The sequence below is a fragment of the Pinus tabuliformis genome, chromosome Q, assembly GCF_031772625.1.
Source record: "Pinus tabuliformis cultivar Carrire ecotype Pingquan chromosome Q, CPIR1, whole genome shotgun sequence".
In the NCBI taxonomy this organism is placed as follows: domain Eukaryota; kingdom Viridiplantae; phylum Streptophyta; class Pinopsida; order Pinales; family Pinaceae; genus Pinus; species Pinus tabuliformis.
The window spans coordinates 1,207,874,257-1,207,892,928 of record NC_142296.1 but is presented as its reverse complement, the minus strand read 5'-3'; the positions used below and the strand labels follow the sequence as shown (position 1 = coordinate 1,207,892,928).

Sequence of the window (18,672 nt, the reverse complement as noted above, 5' to 3'; positions counted from 1 at the left end):
ATCTAAGTGCAGATCAAAACACCAGTTTCATCATTAAATATAGGTCTATGAAAGTATGATGCTCTGTTAAATCTAAGTGCAGATCAAAACACCAGTTTCATCTAAGAAATCTGTAATGATGTTATAGACCTTTAGAGACGCTAGTAGATACATAGTGATTAAGATCCAAAATTATAAAATCTTCTGAGTTTCTACTGAGACTTATCTAGAACATAGAGTTACATGGACATAAGATCTGTCACTACTACAAATGTATTTACTTTTATTTTGATTAATGGAAGTTAGGAGGTTTTTTTCTCTGAAAAATCACAAATGTTTAGCCTACAAATAAATGTGCAAAAGTATCGTATATAAGCCAATAATAATAATTAATTCTCTATCTAATCATAACCTCTTAAACAATATATTTAAATTTAAACCCCAATTCAACATCTACAACTTGTGCAAAGTAAAAAAGCATCAAAATACATCTTAAACACAAAGTAGCATGAAGTTGCATCCAAAAAGGTAGGGCAAAGACTACAGAGTAAACAAAATGAATAATTAATGTTAACCCTGTAACCTCTAACCACCCTTCCTTTGTCTAGCAGAGACATAAAAACTCTGAATATTCAATTGTCAATAGGTGGGTGGGGGTTGTTGCATTGGCAGTAAGCCAAAGCGCTTCTTCAGCAAAGTGCGATGCTTTGAGTATTTATCATCTGGAGAAAACCGTGTTGTAACACAAGGAACCTCGTGAGATAAAAGATTTTAAAAACATCAATGCAGCAATGTTATCCTCACATATTAATGACATGACATCAAATAAAGTAGTATTATCATAAAAATAAAGGAGACATACCAGGGTGGGCTGACTGTGTTGGAGACCCTACGGGGGAATCCTTCTGCAAGAAAAAAACACATTAAATTAACGTGTGACTCAACATGTAAGTTAGTTTACACTACATTGCATTGAATATAGAATATAAAAGCACTCATTAGTATCCCTTCATATCTACTTCCTAGCAACAATGTGGAAGCAAACTCCACACATAAGACACCATGCCTTCAACCAAAGGTCATTTACATATCAATCTCTGCGTAATTTATGCCAAGCAACATACATGACTATCTAGTATCCAGGTTTCAAGCTTGATCAGAAAAGCATTAAAACAGGCAATCTGGGTAGCAGAGTTTAAGAGCGATGAGTTTCTGCTTGTAAGAGGTTGAATGGACTCAGATATGGAGACCTTGCTTCTGTGGGAGAAAGACCGAAATCTTTTTTCTGTGGATGGAGTGAAGTGCAAGAAGGATCTTATCTCTGTAAATATATTTTATCTTTGTTGAAGGGAAAAATCCCTAGAAGATCCGAGACCTTTTTTTTCTATGGAGGGTCGAAGCCCTATAGGAGGCCAAGAACCTCAGTCTATAAACAGAAGGGACCGAAACTAGATCTACTGCCTGGATTGAATTCTGAGGTCTGCTTTGTTCAGATCCATAATTATTGTCTAAGTTGACCTAGGTTGACTTGTGAATATTAAAATGTACCTTTGTTGAACTGAAGAATTTCTCCTAGAAAAGATTGTTGGGTTTTCTCTCAAGTTTGGGCTTCCCAGGTGAAAATAATTTTGTGTCTCTTTGTATGCTAAGTGCTTGGCTGTCTCTTTATGATCCTACTGTCATTATTGAATTATGGTTAAGAACTTGTTTAAGAGATCATTGGAAGCAATTATCAGATTAGAAGATCGTGAAACATCAACATGGTATCAGAGGGATGGTAAAAAAGCAGCCTTAATAAAGTTCTAGTCCAAGTTCTATCAACAATACTTTTGACCAGGACAAAGAGAGACCAAAATTCTGTATAAGGCCTTAGAATACTGTGACAAAGGGCCAATAGATCTTAGGATTGACCTCAGGAAGGCCTCAGGACTGATTGAACAAAGGTCGAGCAGCCTCAGAACTGGCCAAGATGTGCGAAGGCCTGTGAAATAGCTAGTGAATTTCTTAACAATTGGACCAAGGATATCATCAACATAATTATAAGCATTCTTAAAATCCTTTTGTTATTGATGAACCTCTAAATTGTTTTTCCAATAGGGATCCTTTGGGAGGAGGATGTTGACATTGAATTCTTAATTTAGATTCCATAAATCTCTAGCTGCTTACGAATGATAATGACATAAGCTATTGTGCAAAATCTTTGCCATGAGCAGGTCAGAGATTGTACCAAACTAGGAGAGTGGTGATACAAGTTAAATTGTCTAAGAGGATTTGAAATCTTTTGCATCCCTATTGATGAAAATTGTTTCACCACTGATTGCCTTTAGCTTCAAGGATTATATCAGAGGACACACAGATAACATTTGTGGATTATATCTTCTACTTACTGCATGTTGTAATCTATGTACTGAAGGAATTTTTCATAAGCTAATGGTTCATCTGAGGATCTAAATGTGTAGATTACAGAGGACTTGTTTAGGCCTGCCTTTGAGGGAAGTCTAAGGATCTCTTATGATATTTGGAGAAAATACCTACAATTGACACAAAGTCAAACTCTTGTTCACTATCTATGCAACAAATTCCATGTGATCAATGAGAGGTTCGAAATGATATGATGGCATCCAATATTGACTATAGCAGGATAAATTTTCACATGTCAAGTCTGATGAAATTATGGGCTTTGGGTTTGTAAGCCCTAGAAGACCTGAAGCAAATCCTGAGTTAATTCTAAATTCTGTGGCATTATTGAAGCCGTGGCATAAAATCGAATATTTTGAAACAAAACCCGAGCCCCATTCTAAATTGATCTTTAGACTTTTGTTGTAGCGAGTTTGTGCTTGTTACTGTTCAAGGGCTCATTAATAAACTGATGTTTAACTTGCCATGGCTATGTTGAGCTCATAATGATGCCATTGACTATAGTAAGATTGTTGGCTATGTCATGATTAATGTACTTAAGTATGCTGAGTGAAAGGCTGCCTGAGCTAAGATGACAATTGTTGCCATGATGACCAGGAAGAGGTTTTATACTGTGATGTGTATTGCTCTATCCAAGAATCTTTTTTACTTAAGTCTGCTACTGCCAGTTTTGTTGAAACAGGAAGGGTATTTGGAAGAATCATTTATAACAGGAGTGCATGTAAGTATAATCTCCTCAAAAGAGGCTTCCAAGGTCCTAATAGGTGTTTTATGAAAAAAATGCAGAAGACGTGGATCATCTCTTTCTGACATGCCCATTTGTAGTCTCGATTTAGAGAGGAGTATTACACTCTTAACCTACAAGCAGCATAGAATTTGAGCTCCATAGATAGGTGCATTTCTTTATGGGTTGAGGAGAACAGGACATTTCGAACATTACCCTTCAATATTCTGTGGGCATATGGAAAAGTAGGAACGAGAAGATATTTGAAAGAGACTACCCCAGATACAAGAGGCGCCTGTTTAAAGATCTCTGCATATTTTATGGAAATAGGGCCAACAAAAGAGAAGGTTAACTCGAGACAAATCCAATATAAAGAGATTTAGTCACAAAATCCAGATGATTTTTTTAAGGAGCTTCTACTAACAGGATCTGTGGCAGGGGGGTTTTTCTTGTATAAAAGCTTGGCAACTACTTTCAATTTTGTTGGAATAGTGGTACATGGACTAATAAAAGAGCATTGCGATTAGCTCTTTGGGGGGCACTCCTATTTGCTAACTGGCTAGCTATAGAGGATTTATCAGTTTTGGGAACCCCAAAGTGATTCTGGATTGGGTACAAAGATCCACTTTTGGGGCAACCTTCCCTTATCTTCTGGATGCTACGCATCAGATCTTTCATGGGATCCTTCTAGAAAGTGACTTTCAGTCATATATTCAGAGAACAGAACCAAGAGGCAGATTTTCTCTCTAAGAAGAGTTGTTTCCAAGCACCGGGAAAGATCTTCTTCACTGCTTTTGACAATGGCATCCTCATCAGCACATGGAGTTTTAATTATTAAGGACATCACCAATTTTTCACTTAGAACAATCCTCATATGTCTTTTCAAGTTTTCTGTTTATTTTATTTTCTTTTTGAAGAATGTATGGGAAATAATATAACAATGTCGTTGAGAAGGAAAGTTAGAGAGGTAAGAAATCTGTAATGATGTTGTAGACCTTTAGAGATTCTAGTAGATACATAGTGATTAAGATCCAAAATTATAAAATCTTCTGAGTTTCTACTGAGACTTATCTAGAACATAGAGTTACATGGACATAAGATTTGTCACTACTGCAAATGTATTTGCTTTTATTTTGATTAATGGAAGTTAGGAGGTTTTCTTTCTCTGAAAAATCACAAATGTTTATCCTACAAATAAATGTGCAAAAGTATCGTATATAAGCCAATAATAATAATTAATTCTCTATCTAATCATAGCCTCTTAAACAATATATTTAAATTTAAACCACAATTCAACATCTACAACTTGTGCAAAGTAAAAAAGCATCAAAATACATCTTAAACACAAACTAGCATGAAGTTGCATCCAAAAAGGCAGGGCAAAGAATACAGAGTAAACAAAATGAATAATTAATGTTAACCCTGTAACCTCTAACCACCCTTCCTTTGTCTAGCAGAGACATAAAAACTCTGAATATTCAATTTTCAATAGGTGGGTGGGGGTTGCTGCGTTGGCAATAAGCCAAAGCGCTTCTTCAGCAAAGTGCGATGCTTTAAGTATTTATCATCTGGAGAAAACTGTGCTATAACACAAGAAACCTCATGAGATAAAAGATTTTAAAAACATCAATGTAGCAATGCTATCCTCACATATTAATGACATGACATCAAATAAAGTAGTATTATCATAAGAATAAAGGAGACATACCAGGGTGGGATGACTGTGTTGGAGACCCTACGGGGGAATCCTTCTGCAAGAAAAAAACACATTAAATTAATGTGTGACTCAACATGTGAGTTAACGCTACATTGCATTGGATATAGAATATAAAAGCACTCATTCGTATCCCTTCATATCTACTTCCTAGCAATAGTGTGGAAGCAAACTCCACTCATAAGACAACATGACTTCAACCAAAGGTCATTTATGTATATCAATCTCTGCATAATTTATGCCAAGCAACATACATGACTATCTAGTATCTAGGTTTCAAGCTTGATCAGAAAAACATTAAAACAAGCAATCTAGGTAGTAGAGTTTAAGAGCGACGAGTTTCTTCTTGTAAGAGGATGAATGGACTCAGATATGGAGACCTTGTTTCTGTGGAAGAAAGATTGAAATCCTTTTTCTGTGGATGGAGCGAAGTTCAAGAAGGATCTTATCTCTGTAAATATATTTTATCTTTGTTGAAGGGCAGAATCCCTAGAAGATCTGAGACCTTTCTTTTCTATGGAGGGTCGAAGCCCTAGAGGAGGCCAATAACCTGAGTCTGTAAACAGAAGGGACCGAAACTAGATCTACTGCCTAGATTGAGTTCTGAGGTCTACTTTTTTCAGATCCATAATTATTGTCTAAGTTGACCTAGGTTGACTTGTGAATATTAAAATGTACCTTTGTTGAACTGAAGAATTTCTCCTAGAAAAGATTGTTGGGTTTTCTCTCAAGTTTGGGCTTCCCAGGTGAAAATTTTGTGTCTTTTTGTACGCTAAGTGCTTGGCTGTCTCTTTATGATCCTACTGTCATTATTGCATTATGATTAAGAACTTGTTTAAGAGATCATTGGAAGTAATTATCAGATTAGAAGATGGAAACATCAACATGGTATCAGAGGGATGGTAAAAAAGCAACCTTAATAAAGTTCTAGTCCAAGTTCTGTCAACAATGCTTTTGACCAGGACAAAGAGAGACCAAAATTCTGTCTAAGGCCTTAGAAGACTGTGACAAAGGGCCGATAGGTCTCAGGATTGACCTCAGGAAGGCCTCAGGACTGATTGAACAGAGGCCGAGCAGCCTCAGAAGTGGCCAAGAGGTGCGAAGGCCTATGAAATAGCTAGTGAAGTTCTTAATAATTGGACCAAGGATATCATCAACATACTTATAAGCATTCTTAAAATCCTTTTGTTACTGATGAACTTCTAAATTGTTTTTCCAATAGGGATCCTTTTTGAGGAGGATGTTGACATTGAATTCTTAATTTTGATTCCATAAATCTCTAGCTGCTTACGAATGATAATGACATAGGCTGTTGTGAAAAATCTTGGCCATGAGCAGGTGAGAGCCTGTACCAAACTAGGAGAGTGGTGATACAAGTTAAAATTCTCTAAGAGGACTTGAAATATTTTGCATCCCTATTGATGAAAATTGTTTCACCATTGATTTCCTTTAGCTTCAAGGATTATATCAGAGGACACGCAGATAACATTTGTGGATTATATCTTCTACTTGCTGCATGTTGTAATCTATGTACTAAAGGAATTTTTCAAAAGATAATGGTTCATCTGAGGATCTAAATGTGTAGATTATAGAGGGATTGTTTAGGCTTGCCTCTGAGGGAAGTCTGAGGATCTTTTATGATATTTGGAGAAAAGACCTACAATTGACACAAAGTCAAACTCTTTTTCACTATTTATGAAACAAATTCCAGGTGATCAATGAGAGGTTTGAAATGATATGATGGCATCCAATATTGAATACAACAGGATAAATTTGCGCATGTCAAGTTTGATGAAATTTTTGGCTTCGGGTTTGTAAGCCCTTGAATACCTGAATCAAATCCTGAGTTATTTCTAAATACTGTGGCATTATTGAAGCCGTGGCATAAAATCGAATATTTTGAAAAAAAACTCGAGCCCCATTCTAGATTGATCTTTAGACTTTTTTTGTAGTGAGTTTGTGCTTGTTGCTGTTCAAGGGTTCATTAATAAACTAATGTTTAACTTGCCATGGCTATGTTGAGCTCATAATGATGCCATTGAATATAGTAAAATTGTTGGCTATGTCATGATTAATGTACTTAAGTATGCTGAGTGAAAGGCTGCCTGAGCTAAGATGACAATTGTTGCCATGATGACCAGGAAGAGGTTTTATACTGCGATGTGTATTGCTCTATCCAAGAATCTTTTTTACTAAAGCCTGCTACTGCCAGTTTTGTTGAAACAGGAAGGGTATTTGGAAGAATCATTTATAACAGGAGTGCTAACATTATGGCCTAACAGAAAAATGACTGATTTAGTACTAAAGCAGCAAGATTGATAGTAATCAAAAGGACAACTTGGTACAAAAATTGAAAATCCTAGACCTATATTCAACATTATAGGTCTTGATTAAGGTACTAAAGACTGGTGATACCAAAAAAAATGGAGTTTCCACCTCCTGCACCTTTCACACCATATAACTATTGTGAATGGAAGCGAAGGATTCTACTTTAACGTGTAGACTTTCTCTCAAAGCAGAAGCCAGAGGGCTTAAAGAATGAGACTTACCTTTAACGTGTACAATTTCTCTCCATTTTCATTGATATAAAACATGAGATACATTGTTGTTGGTGCGGGGTCTTCGGAATCACTCCAAATGTGTGTTTGTATGACTGTCTGTAAATTATGAGGTAGAGGCACCAGAAGCATCTCAGTTGAATGCTGAAAAGGACAATTTAGAACAACATTATTTGAACATTTGTTTAGTTTGATTTGCACTCTATCTAAACATTTGTTTAGCTTGATTTGCACTTTATCTAAGAAGAAGTCATATAAATATCCAAAAGACAAAATAATCAGCTGTGAATAAGAGTCATATATGTCTAGAAGGGTTTGTTAAAAGAAATGTAGAGAACTATGTAGGAGGCTCTTTCTCAGATTCAGCCCGTGAAGCTAGAGCCAAAACCAAGTCAGAGTTAAAGCCTGAGAGTCTGAATATAGCTAGAGCAGAAGTTTGAGCAAGAGCCAAAGCCAAGCGACAAGATCTGAAACCCACAGGACCCAGATTAAGCATGTGGAAAGTAAAGATAAAGATCCAGTTGATGGGGCCATCAACTAAACAAGGAAGGTCTGATCTGTAATCATACCTGTAACTAATTATTAAATATGGACATTAATGCCACTCCTGTGATATTTTTACCATATGCACGAAGGTAAATGGGGCGCTGCCGTTGGGAGGATGCAGCACCTGCTGCAAGAAGAAGACCAACAATGGAGAAAAATGCTGTGGTCAATGCATGCAGCACCGGCTGGAGGAATCTGAATCCAAAACCAAGCCAGATCTGGGCAAAAGCCAAACCAGAGGGTTGAAAAAACACGAGAGTTTGAGCTACAACCACAGCCGGAGGCACAAGATCTGGTCGCCACAGGTAGGCTCATTGAAGGAGAAGAGAGGAATCTTGCTTATGGGGGCCATAAACTTGATGCAAGGTCTCATACCTTGAAATAATTACTCAACACGGTCACATGGGCATTGATGCCATACTAGCAGTACAATCCCCTTCAAATAGTGGAAGCAAGATCAACTTTAGACATTAGGGTTTCTTAAAAAGAAGAATTGTGGTATATGGAAGGCGTGAACTAAAAAACAGTGATTTCGAGATTACCCACTCCATTTTGAAATTTACCTGCACAGTGTCCAACAGACTTCATCCAAGATCGTGCATAAACTGAGAAACCTCTGCAATTTCTAGTTTTTTGTCATAGAAATCCTGGCAATTTCCAGTTTTCCGTCACGGAAGTCCTCGCAGTTAAAACCCAAAATAATTTAAAAAAAATCATTGAAAACTAAAAGCAATCAAGACTACACAGTCCATTTTGAAATTTATGCCCTTGCTATTTGAAATTTACCTGCACAATGGCTAGGAGATTCAAGCGAGATCATGGAAAATTGGACGATTGAACTGCACAATGGCCAGGAGATTCAAAGATTTAAGAAAACGGACATGGATTCATAGAACAATGTTTCATAAAACCTACGGAAGTCCTTATTTATATGGTTTCAAGGAAGTTAAGATAGGGATAGTTTCAGTTATAACAAGAACTTAATCTAATGGTTGTAAATATTTTGATCGTCTAACATGAAATCAGACGGATCATAGCAAGACATGTAAGGCCGGAGGAAAGTTGATTTCAAAGGGAAACGCCTTACGATGTAATTAAAAATGGTAAACATTGCGGTATGGTAGTCTGCCAGTAAATTGCATATTTTCATTGTAATTATGAGAGAAAAAATCCATAGTTAAAAACAAAAACACACCCTTTATCGAGCACTCTCTTCCTAGTCGTTTTGAAGGAGCTAAGAAACATCTTTTCTGAATTTCCTACACTACAGTTCCTTCTTATTCTTCAGTATTTTGGTCCGAGAGATGGTCATCTTCAACAGGGTCTTGTTGCATATCAATCCAAAACACCAAGATCAATGGAACAAAATAAAACAAGAAATACAAGCAAGTAACCCAACATCGTAATTGACCTAAATGAACCGATCTAATGGGATTCAAAATTAGAACCAATCACTGATAATTTCCATTCATCACATCGATAAAAACTGAGCCCTTTCCATCTCTAAAACCTGAAAAACACAATACTCAGTTAAAAAAGAGAAAAATACCATTTTGAATATTTGAATTTATTTCCTAGTAATGTTTCCAGCTTTAGACCCATATCCTCAATGAACTGAGGAGACCCTCAGAAACAAACAAACTAACTAACCACAAAATGATGCAAATAAATCAATCCTCGATTGCTATTCTACTTCTGATCAACAAAAATAAAGTGTTCTGTTGCACTTCTGGTACAGAAATATAAATTGTGCATTTAAAATCTGCAAGCATATAGTGAAGGTAGAACCGACCGAACCTTCCAAGTGATTAATATTTCACTTTGAATTAAGAAATCAATAGAATGAAACACGCTCACTACGGCAGTGGGCTACATTGCCAAACTGGTCATAGAGGAAACAACCCCAATCAAATTCAATCCCACCTCTCTTGTGTTATTATAAGTAGGGATTCTTCTTGCTTGACTAATGTAGATGTCATTTTAACTGTTGAGTGGCCACCTCCACTCCAACTGGCATATATGACAATCACCTTCAATATACATTTCTAATGTGCTTAGTGTGTATCATAACAAAGCAGAGACTGTAGCTGACGCCATGTCCGTCAAAACAGCGGAGGTGCCTAGGGTGGCAACGGTGAGGCTGGAAATGCCATCGCCCAAAAATTATAATAAACACGACTATAATTTCTTGCATTTTCAATATGGTCACTACTCAAACACCATTCATATACAAAAGAAGCGAACCATAACTCTACTGTTGTGTTAACCTAGCTACAATTATGAAGATTTCATTAATTCAAACGAAAACCAATCCTAATTTTGAAATAGGAGGAAAAAACAAAAAAAAACCAGAAGCATAGAAACCCTCAATTTTGCTTCAATGCCTTGAAAATACCAATATCCTCACTTTTCTATTGAGGATGAAGCTCCTCCTATGGGACCTTGGTCCACAAGCCCTCCTCGAGATGATCCTTGAAGCATTCAGTTGTCCCATAACTCAACGAGTTGGTTCAGAGTTTTACAAAAGGCAGGCATGGCTTTGACACAGGAGAAAACAAAGTTCAGTATGGCTTTGACACAGGTCTGTGTTTCTGCAGACTCTTAGTGGCTCTATACAGTCTCTTCTGAGATTGATTGAAACTTGGGAACAAACTCCTCTCATTGCCCTTGGGACCATGTCAAAAGTTTAGGAAATGTCTGCACAGGGCAAGCGTAGTGTCGAGCAAGGGCAAGTGTCGATCTGCTGCGTACCATCGTATACCGGTCTAATCAATTGGATGGGTAAGATTATTTTCATCATCTAACACTTAAATCAAAGGCTTAGAAATGTACACGTAACCCAACAGGAAAGTTGATTTCAAAGGGAAACGCCTTACGGCATAATTATTATAAACACAAAACCGCATTGTTAGCATGGATGAGTGGTTAACATTTGTAATAAAGTTAGGGTTATGTCATATGGCTCTAAAAAAAAGGTAGAAAGTTAAATATTTTGACATCAATGGTTATGTATAACCACATATGTTTTCACATAAAACTAAAAGGTCAGCGGGGGGATTAAACCCGTGAACTTCCTAAAACCAATGCCTAATTTTAAATTATGCCGACCATTTTGCTAGCCCAACAAGGCTTTGAAAACGATGTCGATGCCTTAATATTAAATCCACGGAGTCGTCTAATGATGCGGAGGAATTTCCCGAATGGTCAAAAGTGGTCGGAATCCGAGTAAAAAAATTTCAAAAAATCTTATAGAGGGAGTGTTTGAATCGTGTTTTTGATGGTGGAAATGGATTCAGTACCATCAGAAATGTCTAGGACACCTAAAATTTTGAAGTTTAACAACTATAACTTGGATTTACAAAAATCCTTGCGGGTTTTCTTTGATTATGACCGGAATTTCCATAACTTTCCGGGAAACTCCTCTGCCTCGTTAGACTACGCATTAAATCCACCATTCTTGCATTGGACACGACAAAGGAACCACAATAGAGGCCGAGGTGACAGGTAGAACAATGAACGAGGGATGTTGAGCAGTGGAATCCAAAACATAGGGAACCATGCCTTACATGAATTTCGAGCGGAATATTTATAACAATGAACGAGTGATGTTGAGCAGTGGAATCAAAAACATAGGGAACCATGTTTGACATGAATTTCGAGGGGAATATTTTTTGATGCTTGAAGAATTTTTAGATTCTTTTCGAGGCTGATTTTTGACAATGGCAGGATCATGCCCGCTTTATACTCAAATTACTTAGAATTTCACCAAGAGTATGATGGCATGATTGATTTTCTGATTTGAGTAGTGGATTTTCAACGAGCCTGTATAACAAAATCTTTATGAAACCTTGAGGGATCTTTGAGATTCCCTGGGGGCCCAAAATTTACAGTTTTAGAACCAGGGTAACTATATACTCATTCTTCTTATTTTTTCGCAAGGAACATGATGGTGTGACCAAATTATTCATCTAAGCAGCCGAATTCCAGTCAACTAGTGAGAACCTTTGGGGAATATTTGAGATTCATTGGGGTCCATATTTTAATCGAAGTAGAAAGGGGTTGAGTTTATAGTCATTTTTCATGAATTTTCACCAGAAATTCAATGGTGCAGTCCATTTATTCAGCAGGGGTGCGTGTTTTCATAGCATCCCTAGAATTGGAGGTCTGAAGATCAATGAAAGAGGCTCCCCCACATTGAGCAGGGCCTAGAGACATAATGCACACTAGGTGAACTCTGCTATCAACTTTGGTTGTGTCTTTGCTTCTCATGGTTTTCATTTATTTCTTCTTATTTTATGTATATGCATCTTATAGTTACATGCTCTTTTAAATGCAATTCTATATGAATCTTTGAAGTGAAAATATCTTGATCAAGAAAGCATCTTGAATCAGCTATGGGAGGATCTTTAGAGAAGGAAACTACTAATTCAATAAGGGAATGATAAAATTTAATGCAGCTATGGGTCTAATAGCATTTTCACCATCAAGGAGACCTATTCCCTAGGTATAGAGCATAAAAAGTTTCCAACCCAAAACATATGGAAGAAAAAATGGACCCATAATTCATGGCCAAAGGTTGCCCATTTTCTTTGACTTCTTTTTTGAAAATGCACCCTCATTTGGGACAAACTTCTCAAGTATGGTTTTAAAGGATCATCATTTTTCCACTTATGCCACAACAACCAAGAGGATATTGACCACTCATTCAATGCATGTAGTTACTAATGGGGATTAAAAAATCAAGTTGTGATTTTTTTTAGCACTTAGATAGAGATCATAATAACATTGAAAATACTATAGTTAATTGACGCTCTTCTCAATTTGAAAATACCATCTTGAATATATCCTATACTTTAATTCCCAGCCTTCTCCTCTCATGCATCTACAAGGAATGAAATGGTCGTATTTAAAAAAATTAATGTCTCCTTGAAAATATGGCATGGTTCATGATTATTGGTGTAGTGAGAACTAATTTTCTCATTCCTTGGTCTCAAGAAGATTGGACGTCTCCCTCCTTTGAATTTTGTATCCCGGCTTTTCCCTCCCCCAGTTCTTGGTGCCCCCCTCCTTCATCTTTTGTTAAACTGAATTTTGATGGTGCCTTTAAAGGAAACGCTAGAGAAGTTAGTTGTTGTGGTATATTTGGGGATGATAAATGACAAGTTGTATTCTACATCTTAGGTGATATGGGCCTCAACACAGATAATGTTGCGAAAGTTTTTTCTCTGGAAATGGGCCTCACTTATGCAATCCAATATACTTTTACCAAATTGGACATAAAAGGGGACTCTCAACTGGTTATTCATAAATTGAAGCGCCTTCTTCACGAAGATAACACTAACAAGATATTAATAAATTGATATTAGAGAATTAGCTAATGTGCGTTAAATCCTCACTGATTGAAATTCTTATTATTCTCACCTCTAATGTTTGTAGATTAGCCAACAAAGAGTGGCCAAATACTTGGCCAGTGCAGGATGTACAAATGAGACTCTCAACAGTACAAATGAGACCCTCAACAATACAAAGCTTTGGCCACCCTCCTATGAGGCCCATCTCCATCAGGACTGCTAGAATATTCAACTGCGAGATCACAATTCCCCATTCGGAGTGACTTGGGGTGTGGGCATGACAGGGGATGACAACGAGTTGGACCCTCATGAAAAATTTGGAACCAATGTGGTTCCATACACTCCCCCATATGAAATTCTCGCTCGCATTAAATTTGCCTGAAGTAGACTTTGACCTAATCCGCTTAATTGTGTAATGAATATGCTAGATAGTTTTGAGGCCATTATTGACGGTGTTTCCAACCCAAAGGCTCCTCAAAAAGGAAATATTTTTAAAAGAAGAAAGTCTTAGTTTTATTCATTGTTTTTTACTTCCATAAAATCTATTTCTTTAATCTTCATAATAACATTTTCCAAATTCAATATCAAATTAATAAAATCTATTTCTTTAATCTTCATAATAACATTTTCCAAATTCAATATCAAATTAATATTTTAAATATTCCTTTTTTTTTTTTTAATCCAATAATTTAATTTCTCAAACTATTTTTTCATGATAATCTTAAAACTAACTAATACTTTAACCTTTAAACTAACTAATACTTTAACCAAAACAAAGGCCTATACAAATCTGATAAAAAATAATTTATAATTTAAATAAAATAAAGAAGGAAACATAATTCCTTACTCTAATGAATAAAGAGGGAAATATAATTCCTTACTCTAAAGAATTAAAGAGTGAAACTAATTAATACTTTAATCAAAGCAATTATATGTGCACATCTTATCGAAATAATTTTGAATCCCCATAGTACCTATGTTCATGACCAAACTTTATACTTTAGTGAAATAATTTTGAATCCCCATAGTACCTATGTTCATGACCAAACTTTATACTTTAGTTGCAAACAGAGAAACATAATTCCTTACTTTAATAAGTTGTGAATTAAAACTAAACTCTCTATATATATATTTTGATATATAGAAGAAAATAGAGAATATGCTATATATATATCTATATTGAAGAAAATAGAGAATATGCCAGAATAATGTGAGTTGGCTCCTGAAGTATATATATATATATATTTTGAAGAAAATAGAGAATATGCTTGAAATATATATATATATATATATATTTTGAAGAAAATAGAGAATATGCTAGAATAATGTGAGTTGGTTCATGTGATTTCAGGATAGGGATTAGTTTCTATTTCTTAAATTATTGTTCTAACTTCTCTAAAAATTATGATTAAACAATGTAGAGCAGTTTCGACTCTCTTTCTTAACGCTGCCGAGTAAATTTTATTTCTTTTAATACAACATTGCTATTTTTATCTATATGATTTAAAACATTAATTTTATTATTATTATTATGGCTACGTTATAGAAAACTTTCCTTGCCTCACGTTCATCACGTTCATCCTATTGAGACTCTACTTCCAAAACTACTCATGAAATGTCTTCGTGAGAAGATGGAACGCCAGAGGTCATGATAGCAGATCGACGACTGTACGAGCGAAATGAAACGGTTTGATAATTGTGACGAAGAGAACGGAAAATAAAGTTTTTATTTGAGGGAGCCGATCAATAATTCCATGAAATAACAGGTGGAAAGGTTGTGATTCCAAAGGTTTTTAAAGCAGAGAGCGCTCATATGGCAGGCACCAATAATCTCAACGCCCCACAAGTATGGGCACCAAAAATGCAGTGTGAATGCTGTTATCGGGAATTTGAATTAGAAAATATGGTGAGCTGTTCAAATGGGCATCTGTTTTGTTTTGAATGTCTGAGCAAGCGTGTAAGAGTAATCATATATGGATATTCCAAAGCATATGACTCTCTAAGTTGTATGGTCATTGGTGGTAATTGCAAAGAGTCAATTCCTTTCTCACAGATTCGGAGAGTTCTTCCAAGTGGTGTGTTTGAGATATGAAGATCGCCAGGCCCAACAAGCTATTGTTTAAGCCAATGATGAGCACCAGTGTTCTGTTTTCTAAATGGCCAAACTTATTATATCAATTTAATTATTATAATAGTTGGATTGTTTTCTAAATGTAATTTTTCACTTGTTAATTTTAAATGGTCAAACCAATTATAGAAATATAAATCTTGGATTGTTTTTTTTAAATGTATGATAATAAATCATATTAGTTTTGGTTTAATTATTATTATTGTAATTGGATTGTTTTTAAATATAATGTAATTTTAAATTAAAAAGTCACCATATTATACCAATATAATTATTATAACAGTTGGATTGTTTCTTGTGAATGTATTGCAATATGCCATATTAGCTTTGGCTTGATTATTTTTGTCATTAGATTATGTTTGGTGTTATATGTTGATGGAATAATATCTTTCATATTTAAAATTTTTGTTATATATATATATATGACAACTGTTTTGTAATTTGTATATATATATATATTTTTTTTTTGTATGAAAACTGTTTTGTAATTTTCGGGGATTATGGTTATATATTTTTAATTTTATATATTTCTTTTATATATATATTTAATTTGAAATTATAATTAAATATATTTTTTTATTTAATGTTGGTTACAATATTTGAATAAGTATTTAATGATTAATGATAATGATAATCAATTTTGTTTAAATAATTTTGATTTATAATTTAACTTTAATTATATTATTGTCTTTTCTTGATCGCGATGAGAGACGATAACTTGGCACTGATGAGATCTATACCATGGCTAGACAATTAATGAGAAAGGATAGTGGGTGGTCGATTGTTGGCCTTCACATACTCACCTTCAAGCGCAAGGTGGCAAAGCGCATGATAGACATTAATTGTCAGTGGAGAGATCAATGAGACATCTCATCGTCGAGGTCTTATGCAACTAGCCAAGCACATATTGGAGGTGTTGCTTCTAGTATTGTTTTAGGTTTTCTTGCAATCTCTAGGCCGCTTGTGACGATATCTCAAAAGGTTTGCCATCCAAGTGTAGACAACCTTACCCTCTTCCCAGTGGACGATGGTTACAGGTATGTTAACTCTGTGTGTTTCATTCATGCACTTATGCCTATGATTCAATATTATCTGATTCTTTGCTAGAGACGTGACTCTAAGACGATTTCTTAGGTCATAAAAGAAACCTTCCGTGAAATTTGGGAGGCAAGAATAGTTTACTCTGATGGGAAGTATGAATATAATAAAATTATCTTTGTTTGTTATGGAATTTTACTTTCTAGGATGTGCATGTATTTTGGGTCTAAATATTGGAATTCAGTTTACACTTCTTACATGGGTGATTTTGTCCACTATTCAGAATCTTTGATGTACTTGTTGCCTCGTATGAAAAGGGGAGTCCTAGGAATGGAAATTCCTGAATGAACACTGCATCTTGCTTCAATAAGGCTCGAGAAGCCAGGGGTTGTTGTGAAAGTCCTGTTTCGGCAAACCCAATTCATTATCATGGTGGAAGATATGGTTTACAGCCCTCATTCTCACAGTCATATTGTATTATGTTATTGCAATTCTACAGGTTTGAATTACTAGTGTTTGCGCCAGGACCCTACGCTAGGATGTCTCCTTGAGCTAGTGGTCTTGGCTTTCGATTTCAATTTATTCCATTACCTTTGTGGTTGGAAGAGCTAGAGAATGCTAGAGAATGACACATCCACTATCTAGGAGAGTCAACTCGGCAAGGAGAGGCCACAAGAGGAATTAGGGTAGTGGTCAGAGGAGAGGAGGAAGCCAACCCAAATCAGGTCCAGTTAGGGGATGGGGTCGTAGATCCACCTCAAGCCTAATTTAGGAAGTTTCTCAAGCCTATGAGGTCGATACTTAGCCTCAAAGTTTTCTAGTTCATTTCTATATGGGAAGCAGATTTAAATCAATGGGAAACAAAAATGATTTTGAATATGGAGGAATGGTGGGATCTTGTGCTGGACCATGGACATTCCAGAGGCTGGTCTTCTCAATATAGACATATTGTTTATATTTAATGACCGTTAAAGAATACTGTGGCTAAATCCTTGGTGACACCCTCTGTTGGACCTTCTAAGTCTAAAACAAAATTCCAGTAACTTTTCAAAGAATTTCAAGCTATTCAACAATAGAATGCCCACCTCCATTACGTAGAGAAGCATGTTTCATGACTCCCTCACACAGAATTGTGGGGTTCTAGCACAAAAGACCCAACACCTATGGATTTGTCCGATGAGTAGTAGCACGACTTGCACACTTTGGCTTTTTACATTTTTCTTAGTAAAGGTGAATGTTTTGCAGACTTCGATATTTTTTCTCTGTTATCTCATCATAAGGAGAAATAAGGACAATTAGACCTATATAGCTATGATAGACAGTCTCAAACTCTTTTGTTTATGGATGGCTTATAATGCGGTAAGATGGCCAATAGACTTGAAAGTGAATGAAAATGATATTCCAAGCTTACAGAAAAGCAATTTATTGTCTCAAAGTGTATTCTATAGGGGACTGGTTCTCAATAATAATCGTTAAACACAACCATGGCGAAGACAAGAGTGTGAAAGATAAAGCATGAATTTCCTTTATTATTCACATTGACGTACATTTATAATACATTTATATGACTGTTGGATTCATATTCCAATGTCTCTTGGAATCCCTTTGACTATTCAACTCCCACACCTTAACCCTTAGTGGATTAGGTGTCCAACATTCCCCCCTTAATCCGAAGGGGTATATATGAGTCCCAGAAGAGAGCTATAATACAAAATAAAATAATTCATGACAACAATAAGTTGAATGTGCTCTTTGAGATGATGGCATAAGGTGGGTGGACTCAAGGTGTCAACTAACGATGGTTTAAAGATTACCACCATGACTGGAATGCTTAGTGCAGTTCCCAGAACTCTTCCAAATTTGGCAAGAAGATGAAATCTTCTGCTAGAGGATTGTCCCTAATTATTTGAAGAGGGAGACTGTCATCTTGGAAAAAGGAGGTCTACAACCTATGGTGGTTTAAGGAAGATCGCCAACTTAAGGAATGCTTAGTGCGATCCCCAGAACTCTTCCAACTCTCAGAAGAAGTTGAACTCTTCTACTAGAGAAAGTTCTTCTTAATGCTTTGGATAAGGAGACCTTCAACCTATAAAAGGGAGGTCTAAAATCTATGGTGGTTTAAGGAAGGCCACCAACCAAAGGCATGTTTAGGGGCTTTTGTGTCTCTAGCTACAAATCTAAATATGGGTATGGTTGTCTCTGGCTGTAGGCTTGGG

At 35.9% G+C, this 18,672-nt stretch overlaps 1 protein-coding gene across 1 annotated transcript; it reads right to left on the bottom strand.

Moving 5' to 3' along the window:
- Positions 1 to 4,465: 4,465 nt before the first annotated feature.
- Positions 4,466 to 7,438, bottom strand: LOC149224115 (H/ACA ribonucleoprotein complex subunit 3-like protein). The gene is made up of 3 exons (XM_089383490.1): positions 7,385 to 7,438; positions 4,830 to 4,872; positions 4,466 to 4,704 (listed from the first exon to the last, which is right to left on the bottom strand). Exons 1-3 carry the CDS (start codon positions 7,436 to 7,438, stop codon positions 4,607 to 4,609), a joined length of 195 nt encoding a protein of 64 aa, XP_089239616.1. The 3' UTR covers positions 4,466 to 4,606.
- Positions 7,439 to 18,672: the final 11,234 nt, after the last annotated feature.